The sequence below is a fragment of the Rana temporaria genome, chromosome 4 (assembly GCF_905171775.1).
Source record: "Rana temporaria chromosome 4, aRanTem1.1, whole genome shotgun sequence".
Classification (NCBI taxonomy): domain Eukaryota; kingdom Metazoa; phylum Chordata; class Amphibia; order Anura; family Ranidae; genus Rana; species Rana temporaria.
In genome coordinates this window covers 62,238,905-62,260,415 of record NC_053492.1, presented here as the reverse complement: position 1 = coordinate 62,260,415, position 21,511 = coordinate 62,238,905, and the positions used below count along the sequence as shown (strand labels likewise).

General features: G+C 43.7%; 1 protein-coding gene across 1 annotated transcript in view; it reads right to left on the bottom strand.

The window, feature by feature from the left end:
- LOC120935621 (CD2 associated protein) overlaps positions 1-5,715 on the bottom strand; it is a 191,625-nt gene extending 185,910 nt beyond the window's left edge. Inside the window, exons 1-2 of the mRNA XM_040347672.1 lie at positions 5,663-5,715; positions 894-1,042 (exon numbers count right to left, since the gene is read on the bottom strand). Coding sequence (XP_040203606.1) covers positions 894-1,042; positions 5,663-5,715 — 202 coding nt within the window. The remainder of the gene's footprint in view (positions 1-893; positions 1,043-5,662) is intronic.
- Positions 5,716-21,511: the final 15,796 nt, after the last annotated feature.

The following is a 21,511-nucleotide window of genomic DNA, read 5'->3' as shown; positions in this document are numbered from 1 at the left end:
AAACTAAACATTTAGCAAACAGGACACGGAAGACTTCTTTTCTGATTTACATTTGCCACAACTAAACATGTCTCAAAGTGCTCTAATGGATGAACCGATCACGCAAGAAGACGTCCTACAGGCTGTCGCTGAACTAAAATTAAATAAAAGACCGGGTCCGGACGGGTTCACTGCCCGTTATTATAGATCATACAAAGACCTACTTTCTCCCATGATGGTGGAAGCCTTTAATGATCTACTAAATTGGAGGTCCTTTAGACAAGAGTCTCTCACGGCACTATCTGCATGATTCCCAAAACGCACTCCGATTCCACCTGCTGCGACAATTACCGCCCTATATCCATGTTAAAACACAGACGTAAAATTACTAGGTAAGATCTTAGCCAATAGATTGAACAAAATCATAGGAACCCTGATACACCGTGATCAAGTGGGCTTCATGCCCAATAGGCAGGCAGGGGACAATATCAGAAGGGCATGCTTACTGGCAAATATAGCTAAAAAGAGGAAAATTCCAGCCTGCTTTCTATCCCTAGACATCAGGCAGGCCTTCGACTCAGTCTCATGGTCATATATGGAATTTACGCTGAAGAAATGGGGCTTTGGCCCCAAACTTTACAAATTGGGTCCTGCAATTATACCAGAACCCTAGAGCGTACGTGAAATATGCGGGCTACAAATCTGAAACCTTTAATATACAAAGGGGAACCAGACAGGCTGCCCACTTTCCCCATTATTATTCGCCCTCCTGATAGAACCCTTAGCCCAAAAGATTAGAGTGGATCCTAAAGTACTCGGTATCGAGTTGGGCGGCGTTAATCACAAACTTTGCCTCTATGCTGACGATATACTGTTGTTCCTCTCATCTCCACAAGTAACGGGTCCAAACTTACTCCCAATCTTACACCAATTTGCGTCCATATCAGGCTTGGCAATAAACCCCAGGAAATGCTCGGCATTGAACATTTCTCTTTCTTGTACGGAACTGTTGGCAGCAAAGTGGGCCTCCCTTTTTGAGTGGCCAACTAGAAGCATTTCATACCTGGGAATACATTTGAGTGCAGACATTTCAGATCCTCTATGCGCATAAACTATCCAGTCCTCCTGAAACATTTGACGACTTTATTAAATTCCTGGGCCCTACTCCCACTTTCCTGGTTTGGAAGAATCGCGGGCTGTGAAAATGACCTTACTACCCAAGCTCCTATACCTTTTTAGAAGTGCTCCCTATATCCATACCGGCTCATACTTCAGGATAATACAAAGGAGAGTTTCATCCTTCGTATGGGGTACCTCCAGGCCAAGGATCAAACCTCAAATATTACATCGCCAAAGTCAGCAGGAGGGCTAGGTTATCCTAGCTTCGTAAATTATTAACCGAGCAGCACAAATGGCCACAATAGTCAAATACCATGCTAAGCAAGACGGCACCATTATGGGTGTCTATCGAGGCGATGGAATGCGACCAATTTCAATTTCGAACCTATTGTGGATCACCCCTAAACAAAGAAAGCACATAACTAATCCCATCATGAAACATTCACTTTCCCTGTGGGACAAAATTAAAAATAAACACCGCTTGATGTCTCCTTCAGCCCCCCTGCTGTCTTTTATTAAAAACCCTGCTTTTTACCCAGCCTGGGTCTATCCTAACTCCTTTAAGGAATGGACAGATCGAGGCTGCATACGAAAAATATAAATTCTTCGACTCAACAGTAGTGACCCCTTTCCCAACCTTAAACAAAACTCACGGCATACCCCCGAAGGAAATTTTTCGATACCTCCAGATAAAAAAACTTCTTTCAACCCTCAGCCGACACGACAATAGTGTCAAACCAATTATCCGCCTTTGAAAACTATTTGTAACGGTAATCCTCATGCCAGAAAAGTCATTTCTATCTTATACTCCCAGCTACTCACGCAGCCGAGGTCAGGGAAGTTGTCTTACATGAGTAAATGGAAGATGATTTAGGAATTGAACTGGCACAAACGGAATGGGATCAAATATGGAACAATACCAAAATGGTATCCACTAATATAATAGCAGCAGAAACAAACTACAAAGTACTCTCCAGATGGTACTTAGTCCCGACCAGGTGGCAAAATTCTCGCAGACATATTCTGATTTATGCTTTAGAGAATGCTTAGACAAAGGAACTTACTTCCATACCTGGTGGTCGTGTCCAAAAGTGCACGAGTTTTGGCTGGAAATTTTCAAATTAATCAAGTCCTCACGAATAAAACAATCCCCATGGACCCCAAAATTGCCCTGCTCAATTTAAAGCCAGACGGTATTTCACATGCTCGATTCACTTTGACAGGCAGCTTTTAACAGCAGCAAACAAACCATTGCGAAAGCTTGGAAGTCCCCAAATGTGAATCTAAACGAAACTATCAACAGAATGAACACAGCTATGATATACGCCAAGATAACTGCGATAGAGATGGACACGATCGCCAGGTTTGAGGATACATGGAAGCCCTAGTTGGAATATATCACGAAAAAAATGTTTAATGGTGATGTTTTGATGCCATGGTAGCCCAGCCATTACACAGGTATCCTGTCATAAACTTCTGCTCTACTGAAATGTCCCCGATCTAGTCCTGCAGACTCCCTGACCCCACCCTTCCCTCTCCTTCCTCCCCCTTTCAGTTCTCCTTCTCCCTTTTATTTTATTTACTTATTTGTTTTCTGTTACTTACATTACTTTCGAATGTGTTTCACCTTATTGTGTAGTCTTTCTCATAGCACTAAGTACCTAAATAATAAGCCATACCTCTTTGATCGACCCAAGGTTTTGGTCAAGATGGAAGTTCCATGAGACGCATAGAACCGAATCACAAAGACTAACAACAATTGCTAACAATAACCGGAACGTTTTTGGACTATAAACTGTACTGTTTGTTCCTCTTGATCCCTGTTTAGTTAATAGTTAAGCCATTGATGCTAGAGAAATGTAATGAGCTAAGTAAAGACACCACTCTTTATTAGTTAATTCACTTGTAAAAGCAGGACTTTCTTTTCGCCTAAGGTCGATTTTGTTTGATAACATGTTTGTACAAATGTCAACTACACAATAAGATCTTTTGACATGGAGAACACATTTTCCCCTTAGATTAATGCTCGTTTTGTCTAGGGGAATCGGCTAGTTGTTTTAAATATGATCCGTACTTACCGTTTACGAGATGCATCTTCTCCGCCGCTTCCGGGTATGGGCTGCGGGACTGGGCGTTCCTTCTTGATTGACAGTCTTCCGAGAGGCTTCCGACGGTCGCATTCATCGCGTCACGATTTTCCGAAAGAAGCCGAAAGTCGGTGCGCAGTATAGAGCCGCACCGACATTCGGCTTCTTTCGGCTACTAGTGACGCGATGGATGCAACTGTCGGAAGCCTCTCGGAAGACTGTCAATCAAGAAGGAACGCCCGCTCCCGAAGACCCATACCCGGAAGCGACGGAGGAGATGCATCTCGAAAACGGGTAAGTACGGATCATATTTTAAAACAACTAGCCGATTCCCCTAGACAAAACGAGCAGGTATCTAAGGGGAAAAGGGCAAAAATAAATAAATGGGTGAACTCCCGCTTTAATAACGTGCAGGACCGAGGGAGTAGTTTATGCTTTACAATGTCCATGCTCCCTCCAGTACATTGGTCGTACGAAAAGGCCTATGTGGAAACGCCTTAGGGAGCACTTCCAGAATATTGAAAAGGGCTTCCCCAATCACAATGTGTCACAACATTTTTCTTTATGTCACCAAAACAATCCCAAAGACCTAAAATTCTGGGCTATTGCAAAGTTCAACCCCCATTGGAGGGGGAGTCATAGGGTACGGTAATTAAGTAAGACCGAATCAAGATGGATACATGAAATGAGATCTTTATCTCCCAATGGTTTAAACATTGAATTTGATCTCAATTGTTTCATCTCTGATTATTGAGTACTGACCCTTGTATTTTAATATTAATGTTTTTATATTTTTATATATGTATTTTAATATTTTTATATTATATATATTTTAATATTTTTCTCTATATATATTCATACATATTCTTTATATCCATGATCTTAAATTATGTGTAATGATATTTATATTGTTATTGGAATGCTATATGGTTATATTCTATACACTGCAATACAGTACTAATTGCCTGTGTTTCTAAGTGCAGTACCTATTGTGACCATTGGAGGCTGCTATGCATCTATGCATATCCTCTTTAAGTGTCTAACACAAATAGGCTAATTTTAGACTGTTTTTAAATTATTCGTATTGTTTTTGTAATATAATAAAATATGCACTTTGTTTATACTGAAATGTATGAAAAATCCTTATCAGCCTGCAATGATGTTAGATGGAAAACTCCCTTACTGCAAATCCCGTTTTGTCTGGACGTCTCGCTGACTATAAATAACATCAGCTGAGACTTGACAAGCAGTTACCTATGACTAAGTCACGTGTCTAGTGACGTAACGCGTGGGGGAGGAGTTACGAGCGGGACGGATCAGAGATCCGAATGAGGAGAGTACATCGCAAAGCTGAGCAGTTAATGGAGGATTGATGTTGTGCTTATCTAAATCGGAGGATTCGTGAGTGTGCCCTCGTTAGAAGCTTGTAATCTGTCTCTCATTTGATGTTCATACATGATTGCGCTATGAGAACCTCTTTTTCCTTTTGTTTCCTATGAGCTGTGTTAGTGTGGAGGAGTGCTGCACACATGTGAACTGAGAGTCTCAGAGTTGATCGCATTTACATCTTTCAAATCAGTACACTTGTCTGGGTGTTGTCCACAGGAGGAGCACTGTTGTATGTTTATACAATTGGACTAATTGTTTGGATCAATTGTTTCACCTATATTTAGTGTTTGTTATGCACATTGGTTCATTGGAGCATTGAATCATTGGGGATGTACCTGGCCATCCACATGTTGAAGGCTTCCCTGGTGGTCCTGGCGGCTTCCCTGGTGGTCCAGTGTGGGCATCCGAGGGGGGGGGGGTGCTGATGAACAATCAGCGCGACCCCCCCGTCAGGAGAGCCGCTGGTCGGCTCTCCTCTACTCACGTCTGTCAGACGCGAGTGAGGAACAGCTGATCAATGGCTCTTCCTGTTTACATCGTGATCAGCTGTGATTGGACACGGCTGATCACGTGGTAAAGAGCCTCCACCGCACTGCCGATCGCAGCGATGCGTGCCCCCACGGGCGCGCGGCAGCTATTATCTTGCAGGATGTCAATAGACATCCAGTCAGGATAACAGAACTACTTCCCGGACGTCAATATTCTATTGATCCTTTCATGACCGGGGCTCATAATCACTTGGATGCACAGGCCACATTTGCAAGGCTGGAAGGGGCTCTATGACTACTTCTTCCTCTTCTGGTGTGTGTAATAGATGTTTATGTATTAACATGTGTCCTAACAATGTATACAGTATATGTATGTACTGACAAGCCCCTTATGTGACAGTAGTGACAACAATGTCCTCTCATTGGAGACATCAGGGGTCTTCTAGCTTCACCCCAAGAACAGGATATAAGATGAAATCCTGTAATGAAACATTCCCCTTAAAGAGAAGTAAACCCTCACCATTTTTTTAAAAACACCTGCAAGAGAAAGGCATAATGAGCTAGTATTCACAGCATACTAGCTCATTATGTGGCACTTACCTGTGATCGAAACCCCCAAAGTCCTCCTCGGTCCCGTCCACCGCCACCGCCATGTCTCCTCGTAGCCACTTCCTGTTATCGCCACTCCGGCGCTGTGATTGGCTGGAGCGGCGATGACGTCACTCCCACGCATCCGTGCGGGACCGGCAAAAAAAAGCACCCCTGTCCCCCCCTTGCTCTCGCGCGAAGGCAAACGTCGGTTTGGCGTCATATGCAAATAGCAATTGCACCATGCATGTGAGGTATCACCGCAAAAGTCAGATCGAGGGCAGTAGACCTCCTCTGTAAATCTAAAGTGGTAACCTGTAAAGGCTTTTTAAAATAGATGTAGTTTGTCGCCCACTGCGCGTTTGTGCGCAATTTTAAAGCATGTCGTGTTTGGTATCCATTTCCTCGGCCTAAGATCATCTTTTTTCATCAAACATTTGGGCAATATAGTGCATTAAAATTTTAAAAAGTGTGTTTTTTCCCCCAAAAAATGCGCTTGAAAAATCGCTGCGTAAATACTGTGTGGAAATGCAACACCCACCATTTTAATCTGTAGGGCCTTTCCTTTAAAAATATATATATAAAGTTTGGGGGTTCAATGTAATTCTCTTGCAAAAAAAAAACAGGATTTTTATAACAGCTTAAATGGGTGTTCCAGCCAATTTTTATGTTTATTAAAAGTCAGCAGCTACAAAAAGTGTAGCTGCTGGCTTTTAATAAACATACACTTACCTGCTCCAGCGTTCCAGCGACACGCCGGCCGGGGCTTCGCTCCTCTCCCCCCCTCCCCGGCCGGCGTCTTCATTTCAACTGTGGGCAGCCGGCTGTGACAGCTTTCGGCTTCACGGCCGGGCACCCACTGCGCATGTGCGAGCGGCACTGCGTCTGATTGGACAGGAGATCACCTAGGACCTGTGACGTGTCCTAGGCGATCGCCTACAGGGAGGGGCTTCTGTAGGCGATTAAGCTTAATCGCCTAACCAGCCTCTCGGCGGAAGGAGGAAGTGGGACAGGAAGTCCCACTCCTCCTGAAGCCCCCACTCCCCCCCCCAAAAAAATGACATGCCAAATGTGGCATGTAAGGGGGTGAGGAGTGGGATAAGCGGAAGTTCCAATTTTGGGTGGAACTCCGCTTTAAGTGTAAAATCCTTTTCTTGGAGTACACCACGGGACACAGAGCCAATCATTATATAATGGGTTGTATGGTCACCAGAGGTGATTGGACACTGGCACAACCAATGAAGACAAGTTCCCCTCCATATAACCCCTCCACTAAGGGAAGTACCTCAGTTTTGTAACAAAGCAGAAAGGTTCCCATCAAGGCCGGACTGGCAATGAAAACCAGCCCTGGAAATAATTTCATACCAGCCCCACAGCATAACGTCATTATTTTCTTGTTCATAAAAAGGAAAAACATTTTAAAGCACATTTGAAGAGTGTATTATGTAAAGATATGACACAAATGAATGCACATATATATATATATATATATATATATATATATATATATATATACATACTGTATACACACACACATATAATATATATATATATATATATATATATATATATATATATATATATATATGCCAATTACAGTTAAAAGTGGAGCAATCCTCAAGAACAGTCTACTTGTTGCTATGGTGATATGTTGCCAGAATAAAGAATAATCAAAGAATTGACTTCAAAGTATGGAAGGTATAAACATTTTCAAAACTTTATTAACTTAACATAAATAAATTACTCACAAAAGACACAAAATATTAGTAGATAAATACTACACAATTTTTTTTATTTTTTTTTACAGAAATTAAATATTGTAACAGTTACAATAAATCTCTTGAGGTAGTAAAAAGTGCAAATATGTTTCTGTTAATTCTGTAACAGTACAAAGGCAGGCAACTCAACAGTTTTCAAAAAGTAATGTTCAAATATGACAAAAAAAAAAGTGCTTTAGAAACAAGTAAACGACTTTAACAGTAGATAACAAAAGTGCTTATTAACTTTTAGGAGGTTGCAATGTGCAAACTATCTTCTAAAGTTTTAGAGGATAAAATATGCAAAAACATGTTTGTAAACATTGTAAACAAATAACTAATCCATTAAATTTTTTGAAAAATAGAGATTAAACAGCATTGTAATCCTCAGACATGCTTGTAATTTTATGTAAGCAACATCCCTTGTAGCAAGCTGCTTTTCGAAGCAAGAACATCAATGATGGTTGCATTGCTTAGTCCAATCAAGGCCTCTTTTTCCATGGACATGAGCATAAAGGCCTCCAAATGTGGTTGGGAGAGGGAATTTCGAAGTCTGTTCAAATATATTTAAGTTTTGAAAATGACCTTTCACATGCTACTTGAGAAGAGGAAAGTGTCAGTGTCAATTTGTATGCATTAAAAAGTGAACTGTACGCCAGACTGTATAAGTTGTAACGCAGTAACACATTGTAGCAGCATGCTATACAGTTCTTACAAGTCTTGCACTTTCCATTTTCATCACCACCAGTTGAGTATGGTTGTTCCTCAGTTTCAGCGATAAGATGAGAATGGATGGTGTCTTCATGTTGACCTTCATTGTTCTCATGAGTATATTCTTCATCAAGAGACATTTTCAATCTTTGCCACTTTGATGAAAAATCAAGTAGCTCACTTTGCAGTTTCTCTTTAGTTGCCATGGAGTCAAATTTAATTACAAGACTACTCAGTCGTTCTAATGCATTATTGGGAATGTGTAGCAAAATATCTTCAAAATTTCGGGGATCCAAACATGCCAAATCTGCAAATAGCTGACCATGTGTTGTAAATCGGCTCTGCAGACTATTAATAATCTTGTCTAAGGTCACATTGTATACCTCCACCCTGAACTGATCACTTGCCAACAAGATTGGTTCGTCTACTGCAAGCTCACCAGCCATTCTTTTCTTTCGTTGTATTCTTTTAGTTGGTGGAAAGTCTTCCTCAATCACTACATTGCAGTCAGCTGTATCCAACTTGCCATTTGCCCAGACTGCAAACTTCTTTGCCGCATCTATAATCATTTGAGATTTACGATCATGTGCTTGTGAATTTTCTACCGTTTCTGACACCATTCGGTATGCCTGCAGTATATCCATACCCTGTGTTTGCAGGTACAAGGATAGTGGAGTGGTGTTCTTGAAAATAAATAAGTACAGCTGTGCTGTTATAAATGTTTTGAATTTTTTGAGGGAGTCCAAGAAAGTTCCAGCCTTGTATCTTGTCAGCATTAAAATGGTCAGAACATGATATCGCTGTCATGGTATGGATCAAATTTACATACAGGGCTCGACTTGGATCATTAAATGAACCAAACACCTTTGTAAGTGCTAGATCTGTGGACCACCATCTTGTTTCTCCAATCTCCAATTCCCCCTAGGCTTCCAGAAACTTCCTTAGCTGGTTTCAAGGGTCCCCCTCTTCACTGTTTCCAGGCACCCTGACCTACTTTCAGGGGAACCTTGACCTACTTTTAAAGGGGAGCCTTGAAACCCCTTTTAGCTGCCACTGTCCCATTAGAAAAGGGGCCGGGGGAACTTGAAACCCCCCTATCCCTTTTCTTTTATATTCTCCCACAAATCTGGGAAAGCATGCCAAGCCTGGGAATGGGAATTGCAAATGGAGCTAACAGAGGATCAGTGGGAGTGCATTTTCTCTATTGCCAACAAAGGCATCACTAAATGTCTCGGTCCAGGAGAATAACTATAAGACCCTCACTAGATGTTATCACACACCTGTTATGCTTAAAGGGTCACTAACGGAATTTTTTTTTTTAGCTAAATAGCTTCCTTTACCTTACTGCAGTCCTGGTTTCATGGCCTCATTGTTAGTTTTTGCTTTAATGTTGCTGTAATTCCTCTCTGTTCTGGACACTTCCTGGTTGTCTGTTTCCTGATCACCACAGTACTGGGAGATTTCTCACTGTGGTGACTAATCAAGGAGGTGTGATTACTGTGTGTCTAAAACAGGGTTTGACAAATTTGCTTGGAATCTAGGAGTCAGCTAAAAAAGTTAGGAGCCATAAAGCGCACCCCGTCCCGACGAGCTTGCGTGCAGAAGCGAACACATACGTGAGCAACGCCCGCATATGTAAACAGTGTTCAAACCACACATGTGAGGTATTGCCGCGATTGGTAGAGAGAAAGCAATAATTCTAGCCCTAGCCCTCCTCTGTAACTCAAAACATGCAACCTGTAGATTTTTTTAAACGTCGCCTATGGAGATTTTAAAGGGTAAAAGTTTGTTGGCATTCCACGAGCGGACGCAATTTTGAAGCGTGACATGTTGGGTATGAATTTACTCAGCGTAACATTATCTTTCATTAAATAAAAAAAAAATGGGGATAACTTTAATGTTGTCTTATTTTTTTAATTAAAAAAAGTGTATTTTTTTCCCAGAAAAGTGCGCTTGTAAGACCGCTGCACAAATACGGCGTGACAGAGGGTATTGCAACAATCGTCATTTTATTCTCTACGGTGTTAGGATAAAAAATATATATATATAATGTTTGGGGGTTCTAATTAGAGGGAAGAAGATGGCAGTGAAAATTGTGAAAAATGACATTAGAATTGCTGTTTAACTTGTAATGCTTAACTTGTAATACCAACGGCCACCACCAGATGGCGTCAGCTCACACAAGGAAGAGCTGGGGACTTCACAAAAAAAAAAATATATATTTTTTTTGCCCACCTTCCAAGCCAAGTCGCCAGGATGCTATTTCTAGTCGCCATGGCGACCTGGCGACCGGGATTTGTCGAGCCCTGGTCTAAAACTCCTCAGCACCAATCCAGTTTTGTTTTGCAAAACCTTCACTGCCCTCTATTGGCTCTTTGTCTCTGTACATCAGAGAAGCAGGAAACAACAGCAAAAACGAAACTAAACTGTAGGTACATTATATGATTGATTTTTTATCTATTTTTAATAATTTTTAAAAGGAATCAGTTAACTATTATGTCTCTATACCCTGTAAACAGTCATTTCAGCAAAAAAATATATTTTTCCTTTAGTGACCCTTTAATAAATACCACCTAGACACCCCATCACTTGCTGGAGCCTGGATCACTACCACATATTTGGTGGTCATGTTCACTAATACAACCTTTCTGGTCACAGATTCACAAAATAACGACACAAATCTCCACCTACTCCCTGGAACACACTCCAGCCCAGTTTATCCTCCATCACTTCACTACACCTGTACAGTCTTATCATAAGCCCCTGGTTATCAGGGTGGATAAAAATCAACAATTTTTTTTATCAAATTTATTTTAATAATATGCTCTTGGAGTAAAAACTTTATCTAAAAAATAGTTTTCTATTTAAGATGCATTAATTATTTAGTTTATTCAGCATGAAATCGAGCTTAGTTATGTAGCATGAGGCTGTATTATTCTGCAATTTTTTTCTTTTTTGGTAACATTCAATAAATAGAAACAATGAAGTGTGAGATAACATACACTGCATTGATGTCACAGTAACCATGAACAAAGTTCAGGAATATTCCTTTATCCCATTGTTTTGCAAATCTATGTACACTACAAACTGTATGATTGAATCGGTTCTGATATCGCCGTTTTACTAACCTGACAGCTTATATTCGTTTTGTTTGCAAATATTAAATATTCTAACTACCAGCAAGAATAAGTCCTTACATTTAAAGAGCACCTGTTATTTTAGATCCATCATGGCAGCGCCGTTAGCGGGGATCCACTCACCTGCTGCCGCCACATCCCTCACCTTGTGTCACTGCTGCATCACCAGCCATTCCATTATAGGATCACTAAAGGAATTTTTTTTTTTTAGCTAAATAGCTTCCTTTACCTTACTGCAGTACTGGTTTCATGTCCTCATTGTTCGTTTTTGCTTTGAAGTAGCTGTAATTCTGCTGTGATCTCCACACTTCCTGGTTGTCGGTTTCCTTATAACCATCATACTGGGAGCTTTTCACGGTGGTCTAAGCTGTCATTACTGTGTGTCTAAAACTTAACAGAACCAATCAAATTAATTTTAAAAACAAAACACTGCCCTGGATTTGTTTGTTTTTATTCTGTGGGTCTCTTTACTTCACAGAAACATGAAACCAGTTTAAAAACGAAAGTGAAACTGTAGGCACATTATATGATTGAATTTAATCTATTTTTAATCATTTTTAAAAGGAATCAGTTAACTTTTATGTCTCTATACCCTGTAAACAGTAATTTCAGCAAAAAATGTTTTTTCCTTTAGTGACCCTAGTGAATGGGACTGTCGGTGAGTCAAAAGTAGGTCAGAGGAGGAGCCAACAGCAGGACAGAGATGACGGTTGCTCTTTAATATTTATGATTTAAATCAAATACACCCTGCTGGTTATACTCATGATCAACGCTGCTAAACTGTGCATTCCAGTAAATTGGATCATCCCACACCCCAACCATTTCTAAATAGCTTAAATGCATCTGTAAAATCATGGAGATGTAAGAGTTTTCACACATTTGGGCATGCTGGAATCATGGCGGTGGACACGATTTCTCCCATACCCTTCCCCTTTTCCCCATTCCCTACTCATCACCTCCCGTTCCCCTTCAATACTGATATTTAAGCCCCTTTCACATGAGCGTGTCCATGTACAGACTCTGCTTTGCTCAGCGGGGATCGCTCCGTTGATCCTCGCTTACCAGGTGGATGACAGATTCGTCTCTGCTCACTGTGCAGAGCTCCACTGATCTCTATGGGGAGATCAAATGAAAGCGGACAGCATGTCTGTTTTCATCCGATCTGATCCTCTGGATGGACGCCGAATCTATCGCCACCTGCCTGTTTTAAGCAGATGCAGTTGGTTTGGATAACAGGCAGGTGTCACCGGACACATCTACGCTGACATCCGCCTGCCCATACAAGTCAATGGGTGGCGTGGCCCACTTGGATCTGCCTGAAAAACGGACAGGCAGATCCAAGCGGACCGATCGTGTGAAAGGGGCCTAAGTCATGGCACTGAAAGTATTCTGGACTATAGCTGCAGATTATTCTAATGAAGCTCTGAATAGATAGCAAGATGCACACATTTGATAATGTCTAAAAGAAGAAATGCCTATGTGTACCCCAGCAAACACTTCAGTGTAACTTCAAACAACATGCAGATGCATTTATTCTTGTTAGGTATGGTAAAATGATCTGTAACTGGACTGTACTCCATTAATATCCCAATAGTCTGTTCAGGCTGGGTTCACATCTAAGATGGATGCAGCTCACAGCAGGGGCCCTGTGCGTCCCTGTTCTCCATTTCAGAGATTAATCAGGCCAAATTTTTGCCTGAAACAGGACTTGGTGCAATCCGCCCTGGAGATATGTGAATCAGCTCCATAGAAAGGTCACAATCTCATGTAATGCGAATTAGATGAGGAGAAAGCCGCATTCAATTTTCACCAGTGTGAACCAAGCCTTAGGTAATCACAAAAAAATCAGACACAAATTATGACATCTACACCAAAAAATATTGTACATTTTAACATGATCCAAATGGTTCCTTGGGTTAGCTCAGGGTCACTTTATTTACTCACAGTGGCTGGACTGTCACGCTGTCTAAGGCCTCGTACACACGACGGGACCTGTCCAATGAAAACGGTCCGCGGACCGTTTTCATCGGACATGTCCGCTGCCAGATTTTGGTCTGATGTGTGTACACACCATCAGACCAAAATCCCCGCGGACAGTGGACCTGTCCAATGAAAACGGTCCGCGGACCGTTTTCATCGGACATGTCCGCTGCCGGATTTTGGTCTGATGTGTGTACACACCATCAGACCAAAATCCCCGCGGACAGCGAATGCGGTGACGTGGTCGCGACGTGGCCGCGACGATGACGCGGTGACGTGCGCGACCCTGGAAGGTCAATGCTTCCACGCATGTGTCGAATCACTTCGACGCATGCGAGGGCTTTCGGCCGAGCGGACATGTCCGATGAGTCGTACAGACGACCGAACATGTCCGACGGACAGGCTTCCAGCGGCAGTGCCGGCCCAAGACATTGTGCTGCCTGGGACCAAGAATGAAATGCTGCCCCCCCCCCAAAAAAAGAAAAAATCACGCCAACCAAAAGGCCCCCACATTCATTATTTTATATCATGAAAACTAAAGGGGACCCATCATGGCTCTATACATGTATAAAGGAGTATAAAGAGGACCTGTCATGGCTCTATACATGTATAAAGGAGTATAAAGAGTACTTGACATTGCTCTATAAATGTATATAGGAGTATAACGAGGACCTGTCATTGCTCTATACATGTATAGGAGTATAAAGAGGACCTGTCATGGCTCTATACATGTATAAAGGAGTATAAAGAGTACTTGACATTGCTCTATAAATGTATATAGGAGTATAACGAGGACCTGTCATTGCTCTATACATGTATAGGAGTATAAAGAGGGCCTGTCACGGCTCTATAGATGTATAAAGAGGGCCTGTCATGGCTCTGTACATGCATATAGGCGTATAAAAGAACCTGCCATGGCTGTATACATGTATCCAGGAGTATAAAGGGACCTGTGATTTGCCGGCGGCCACAATGTGTTTTGCGCAAACGAATCAATGTACGCTAATTGTGTTTTTTTTTTGTACCAAAAATATGTAGAAGAATACCTATCGGCCTGAACTGAAGAAAATAGTTTATTTTTCTAAATTTTGAGGATATTTATTATAGCAAAAAGTAAAAAAATATATATATTTATAGCACAAAAAATAAAAACCGCAGAGGTGATCAAATATCACCAAAGAAAGCTCTATTTGTGGGAAAAAAAGGACGCCAATTTTATTTGGGTAGCGGAGCTGGTGAAACGGGCTGGCGGGCATCAGTATGCTGCCCCCCTAAAAGTGCTGCCTGGTACCCATGGTACCACCCGGTCCCATCATAGAGCGGGCCCTGTCCAGCGGACATGTTTCTTAGCATGCCAAGAAACATTGGTCCCCTGGAAACCTGTCCGCTAGGCCGGCCCTACACACGACCAAAATTTGCAGGGGCAGAAAAGGTGACAGAGAAAGGGGGGTGCACCATGCAACCCCCCTCTCTCTCTGTCACCTTTGCTGCCCCTGCAAATTGTAATCTGGACTGTATAATCTCTCTCACCATTGCATGGTCATCCCCCCCCCTCTCTGCACCTACCTTTTCTTCCCCTGCAAATTGTAAACTGTATAATCTCTCTCTCTCACCATTCCATGGTCAACCCCCCTCCCCTCTCTGAGATTATTAGACAGACAGTTTACATTTTCCAGGGGCAGCAAAGGTAGGTAGGTGACAGAGAGAGGAGGGGGGCCCGGGGGGTGCACCGTTATATGGTGAGAGAGAGTCGAGAGATACAGTCTGTATACAGGATTTCTAATCTATTTGTTCTTCACCTTGTGCTCCAAGGGTGGCCGGGCCGGGCGTTCACTTCTTCTCCTCTGCGGCTGAAGACACGTGACTCTGCACTGGGCGGTGCTGGCGCCGCACGGGACGATGGAAGAAGATCTGACGTTCGGTTCTTCTCCTGCTCGGCTCCTCCTTTCCCTCAGACACGTGACACGATCGCTTCAGTCCACACAGCGCGGGAAGGAAAGTGCCGCCACTGCTTTTATTAACATACATAATGTGATGTGACATGTGAGTGAGACATTAACATGGAGAGGGCAGGCATATAAAAAGTGCGGCCGCGGCCGCGATGGCGACCGCCGCCGTGGCCCACAGGCAGCTGAGCTGATTTATTTTTGACTGACAGCAGGCGGCCTACCGGGAATTTTCCCGGTATCCCGGTAGACCAGTCCGGCCCTGGTTCCCACAAGAAGGGGGGCCTCTGTGTCCCGTGGTGTACTCCAAGAAAAGGATTTTACAGGTAAGCTGTTAACCTGTTTTCTTTATCGTACACCACGGGACACAGAGCCAATCATTACACAATGGGATGTCCCAGAGCAATGTTTAACCACTTGAGGGCCGTGCTATAGACGTCTTTGGACATCTTGTTGTTTACATTCCCCGTGGCGGGGAAACACTGTGCCCGGCGCATCGCTGGGAAGCCGATGCGTGTGCCTGGCAGCCGCGGTGTCCCCGAGATACTCGCGATCGGTGGTGACACAGCAGGGACATGGAGCTCTGTGAGTAAACACATAGCTCCACGTCCTGTCAGGGAGAGGAGACTGATACTGTGTCCCTTGTACATAGGGACACAGCATCGGTCACCTCCCCCAGTCAGTCCCCCTCCCCCACAGTCAGAACACACCCAGGGAATACATTTAACCCCTTCCATGCCCCCCTAGTGTTAACCCCTTCACTGCCATACACATTTATACAGTAATTAGTGCATTTTTATAGCACTGATCGCTGTATAAATGTGAATGGTCCCAAAATTGTGTCAAAAGTGTCCGATACGTCCGCCGCAATATCGCAGGCCTGACAAAAAAAAAATCACAGGTTGCCGCAAAAAATAAAAATCATATATCTATCCCCTATTTTGTAAACGCTATAACTTTTGCACAAACCAATCAATATACCCTTATTGCGATTTTTTTTAACAAAAATATGTAGAAGAATACGTATATCAGCCTAAACCGAGGAAAATTTTTATTTAAAAAAAAAAATTGGGATATTATAACAAAAAGTAAAAAATATTGTGTTTTTTTTCAAAATTTTCTGTCTTTTTTTGTTTATAGCGCAAAAAATAAAAATCGCAGAGATGATCAAATACACCAAAAGAAATCTCTATTTGTGGGAGAAAAATAATAAAAATATAATTTGGGTACAGTGTTGTATGACCACGCAATTGTCATTCAAAATGCGTCGGCGCTGAAAGCTGAAAATTGGTATGGGCACGAAGGGGGTTTAAGTGCCCAGTAATGAAGTGGTTAATGAAGGGTGGGAGACACAGATCAAGCAGGCCACTTACGGACAAGAAGCCCTATACTGCTGCCTGCAGCACACTACGCCCAAAGGCGGCATCCTCATGTCCTTTCACATCTACTTGATCGAATTTGGAAAATGTATGGACTGAAGACCAAGTTGCAGCTTTACAGATATGAGCCATCAAAGCCTGGTGATGCACTGCCCATGAAGGAATTATTGTCCTTGGTAGAGTGTGCCTTAACAGAAAAAGGAGGAATCCTGTTCTTTAACCAATTAACAACCGCTGCATGTACATATACGTCGGCAGAATGGCACAGACAGGCACATTAACGTACCTGTATGTGCCTGCCCAGACGTGGGTCGGGGGTCCGATCGGGCCCCCCGCCCGGTACATGCGGCGGTTCCGTAGGCTGTAGGAGCGATCCTGGATGAGGGGGCGGCTGTTTGTTTCTGGCCACCCCCTCGCGATCGCTTCCAGCCAATCCTCTTCTGCCTGTGGACTTCCTCTGCCTGTGTAATGTAAACACAGGCAGAGGAAGTGACATCATCTCTCCTCCTGCCGGTATTTTCGTCCGGCGAGAGGAGAGAAGACATCACAAGTGAGTTGCACAAACAGCACAGCACACTTACACAGTAACACATAGGCACACAAATCACCCCCTAGCCCCCTGTCACAGTGTCACTGATTGCAGTGATCATTTATTTTCTGATCACTGCATTTAGTGTCATTTGTGACAGTAAAAAGTGTCAGGGCAGTTAGTGTTAGGCTCCTTTAGGTTCAGGGTAGCCCCCCCCCCCTAATAAAGGTTTAACCCCTTGATCACCCCCCTAGTTAACCCTGTCACCCCCCATTGCCAGTTTGTCACTAAGCAATCGTTTTTCTGATCGCTGTATTAGTGTCGCTGGTGCCGCTAGGTAGCTAGTTATTTTTTGAGGTTGGCCACCAGGTTTTTATAGCGTTAGGTACCCCCATACATTTTCTAAAAAAGTTTTTAACCCCTGATTGCCCCTAGAGTTAACCCTTTCACCAGTGATCACCGTATAAGTGTCACTGGTGACGCTGGTTAGCCAGTTAGTTATTTAGATTCACCTTCAGGTTTTTATAAAGCGTCAGCTACCCCCATATATTACCTAACAAAGGTTTTAACCCCCTGATTGCCCCCTAGTTAACCCTTTCACCAGTGATCACTGTATAAGTATTATGGTTGACGCTGGTTAGTTAGTTCGCTGTTTATAGCATCAGGGCACCCGCTGTATATAACCCAATAAAGGTTTAACCCCCTGATCGCCCGGCAGGTGATATCAATTAAATTTTAGCGTCAGTCAGGGTCTGCATCGCCCCAGGTTAGTGCCAGTAACGTTTACACCCACGCGCAAAGCATACACCCCCCCTTTGTGGTATAGTATCTGAACAGATCGATACCTGATCTGATCAGATCTATACTAGCGTACCCAGCAGTTTAGGGTACGCAAAAACGCATTGTTAGCGGAATCAGCCCAGATACCCACTAGCACCTGTGTTTTGCCCCTCCGCCCAGCCCAGCCCAACCCACCCAAGTGCAGTATCGATCGATCACTGTCACTTACAAAACACAACACACATAACTGCAGCGTTCGCAGAGACAGGCCTGATCCCTGCGATCGCTAACAGTTTTTTTTGGAAGCGTTTTCTATGTAAAAAATAAAAACACAAAAAAAAAAAAAAATAGTTGTCGTTTTATTGTTCTCTCCCTCTCTATTGTTCTGCTCTTTTTTACTGTATTCTGCAAAGTTTTATTGTTATTATGTTTTTTCATGCTTGCTTTTCAGGTATGTAATTTACTTTACTGTTTTCAGGTACGCCATTCAGCTGTTGCGCGGACTTATTTATCTTGATAGCAACAGCGCTTGCTCCCACAATATATAAAGCCGTGACTCCAGTGCTGTGGGAGCATGGGGGCATTAGGGGTGGAGGAGCGATTTTGCTCCTAATGCCGCATACATACGGTCAACATTCCTACGGAGGCTTGCCCGTGGAAAAGTCTGACCGTGTGTACGCGGCATAACTTTTTAGCGGGAGGATGCCCCCATGCTTTGGTATATATATATTTTAGGCACAGGTTGCGGTTAAACATTTTTTTTTACTATGTTTTTTTTTTTGGTATTTGCTTTGCAGGAATGGTATGGTCTTACTGATATACTGTAATGTTACTTTGTTTTAATGTTAACCATCATTTGCTTAGCAGGTACGCCATTCAGTTGCAGTGCAGATTTTACGCCATTCAGTTGCAGTGCAGATTTATTTAGCGTGACAGCAAGAGCGTTTTCTCCCACGATATATAAAGCCGCGACTCCAACGCTGTAGGAGCATATATGCCAAAGCATAGGGGCATTAGGGGTGGAGGAGCGATTTTGCTCCTAATGCCGTGTACATACGGTTGACATTCCTACGGAGGCTTTCCCGTGGAAAAGTCCGACCGTGTGTACGCGGCATAGAAAAGTCCGACCGTGTGTACGCGGCATAACTTTTTTGCGGGAGGATGCCCCCATGCTTCGGCATATATAAATGGTGCATGTATGCCCATCATTAGAAGTGGGTGGATGAAGGGAGGTATTCTAATGGTGAACATACCCACCGATCAATCTTTTTTTTCGTTCGGCCAACAGGCTGCATGAAAAAAAAAAGATTACAATACATGTCCAACAAGAACCATCAACGTACTGGTATGTTGCTGGACTTTGAATGGTTATACCAGAATGATACCTGCAGGTTTAGGTATCATCTTGGTATCATTGGGCCTGATTCTCAAAAGAGATACGCAGACTTAACTGCTGTTCAGCCTGCGTATCCCTGTGCCTAACTTTGGAAACGATTCTCAAAAGGCTTTTTCCAAAGTTAGGCAGAAAATCTGACATGTGTAAGACACTTACACGGTCAGATTTTAGGATGCAGTACCGCATCCGCCACTGGGGGCATTTCTCATTGAAATGCAGCTTTGCGTATGCAAATGAGGACTTAAGCAGATTTTCAAAGCATTTCATCACTGTGATTTCTGCCTAAGTTCCGAATTTGCCTGCGCAAAACTAGGGCTGGTTTTATAATGTGGAAAGTTAGTCACACATTGTAAAGGCCCATTTCAGCGACGGCATTTGGTATGCATTCCCATCATGCTCCGGCAGGTGCCCACGTGGTGGGTGCACGTGGGTAGGCACCCACCACGTGGGTACCTACCGGAGCATGATGGGACGGTGATGCCTATATAAATGGGATGCAAGGCGCGCTTCCATCATTACAGCGACAACAGGCGACGAGTCAACATCGGAAGAGGGGAGAAGAACAGAAGACCCTGACGTCACAGAAGACCGCGCCGGCTGCCTGTTACTAATTGAGCTAACACACAAATATAGCAGGCAGCCAGCGCTGAAGAAGAAGGCACCGGACAGCTGGAGAAGAACCGGGGTTCGCCGAGTCAACAGCGGAAGAGGGGAGAAGATGGAAGAAGCCCCCCGGAGAGCGGAGAAGCCCCCCCCCGGAGAGCGGAAGAAGAAGCCCCCCCCGGAGAGCAGAAGAAGAAGCCCCCCCCCGGAGAGTGGAAGAAGACCCACGGAGAGCGGAAAGAAGAAGCCCCCCCTGGAAATAGAGCTAATAAAGAAGACAGGGGGGGCATCCGGAGCAGAATAATAAATTATTTTAAAAACCCTTGTGTTGTGTGTTTACTAACTTTTACTTTTTGCCTCCAGGTGAATGGGTAGGGGTACGATGTACCCCATATCCATTCACTTAGGGTGGGGGGCCGGTATCTGGGGGCCCCCTTATTAAAGGGGACTCCCAGATTCCGATAAGCCCCCGCCCGCAGACCCCGACCAACCAATGGCAAGGGTTGTCGGGAAGAGGTCCTGTCCTCATCAACATGGGGACAGGGTGCTCTGGGGTGGGGGGCCCGCAGTGCGCCCCCCTGCCCCAGAGCACCCAACCCCCCCATGTTGAGGGCATGCGGCCTGGCACGGCTCAGGAGGGGGGGGCGCTCGCTCGTCCCCACTCCCTTCCTGACCGGCCGGGTAGCGTGCTTTGGATACGGGTCTGGTATGGATTGTAGGGCGACCCCCTACGTCGATTTTTCGGCGTGGGGGGTGTCTCCTTACAACCCATACCAGACCTAAGGGCCTGGTATGCTCCTGGGGGGGGAACCCATGCCGGTTTTTTCTTTGAAAATTGGCATGGAGTTCTCCCCTCTCAGGAATGCATGCTGAGCGACGCTGTCATTTTTTTTTTATAATTATTTGTTTTCCCGGCGCGTGTTTTTTTTTTCACCCGTCGCAACTTTAGTGTCCCGTCGAAATTCTCAAAGCCGCCCGGCGTTAATTACGTTCGCGCGCTGCACGTCGGGAAAATGATGTCACACGCATGCGCAGTACGGCCGGCGCGGGAGCGCGCCTCATTTAAATTTTAAACGCCCCCAGGAGAGGAGGACCGCCTTACGACGGCGGCACTTATGTTACACGGCCTGAAATTTCTAGCTAAGTGCTTTGACAATCGGGCACTTAGGTAGAAATTTTAAGTCAGTGTAACTTAACTGCTGAAATTTAAGTTAGGCAGGGTTTTTGAGAATTTGGCCCATTATTTTTAGCCAGAGGTCGGCTTTCATGTAAAAGCAGCCCTAGCAGCTAATTAGCCTCTAGACTGCTTTTACATTCAGTGGGAGGAATGTCCCCCCCCCCTAATATAAACAGCGCCATTGGGAAAGCATTTTATCACACCGATCTTGGCGTGGTCAGATGCTTGAGGGCAGAGGAAAGATCTAGGGTCTAATAGACACCATTTTAAAAAAAAAAATAGTACCTGTCACTAACTTTTGCTATCATAAGGGATATTTACATTCCCTGAGATAACAATAAAAATGGCCAAAAAAATAAATAAAATGGAAGGAACAGTTTACAAATAAAATAAAAAAAGCTAAAAAAAAAAAAAAAAGAAGCACCGACACTTGTGAACGAAAGTGTCGGTCTGGAGTCATATGTAA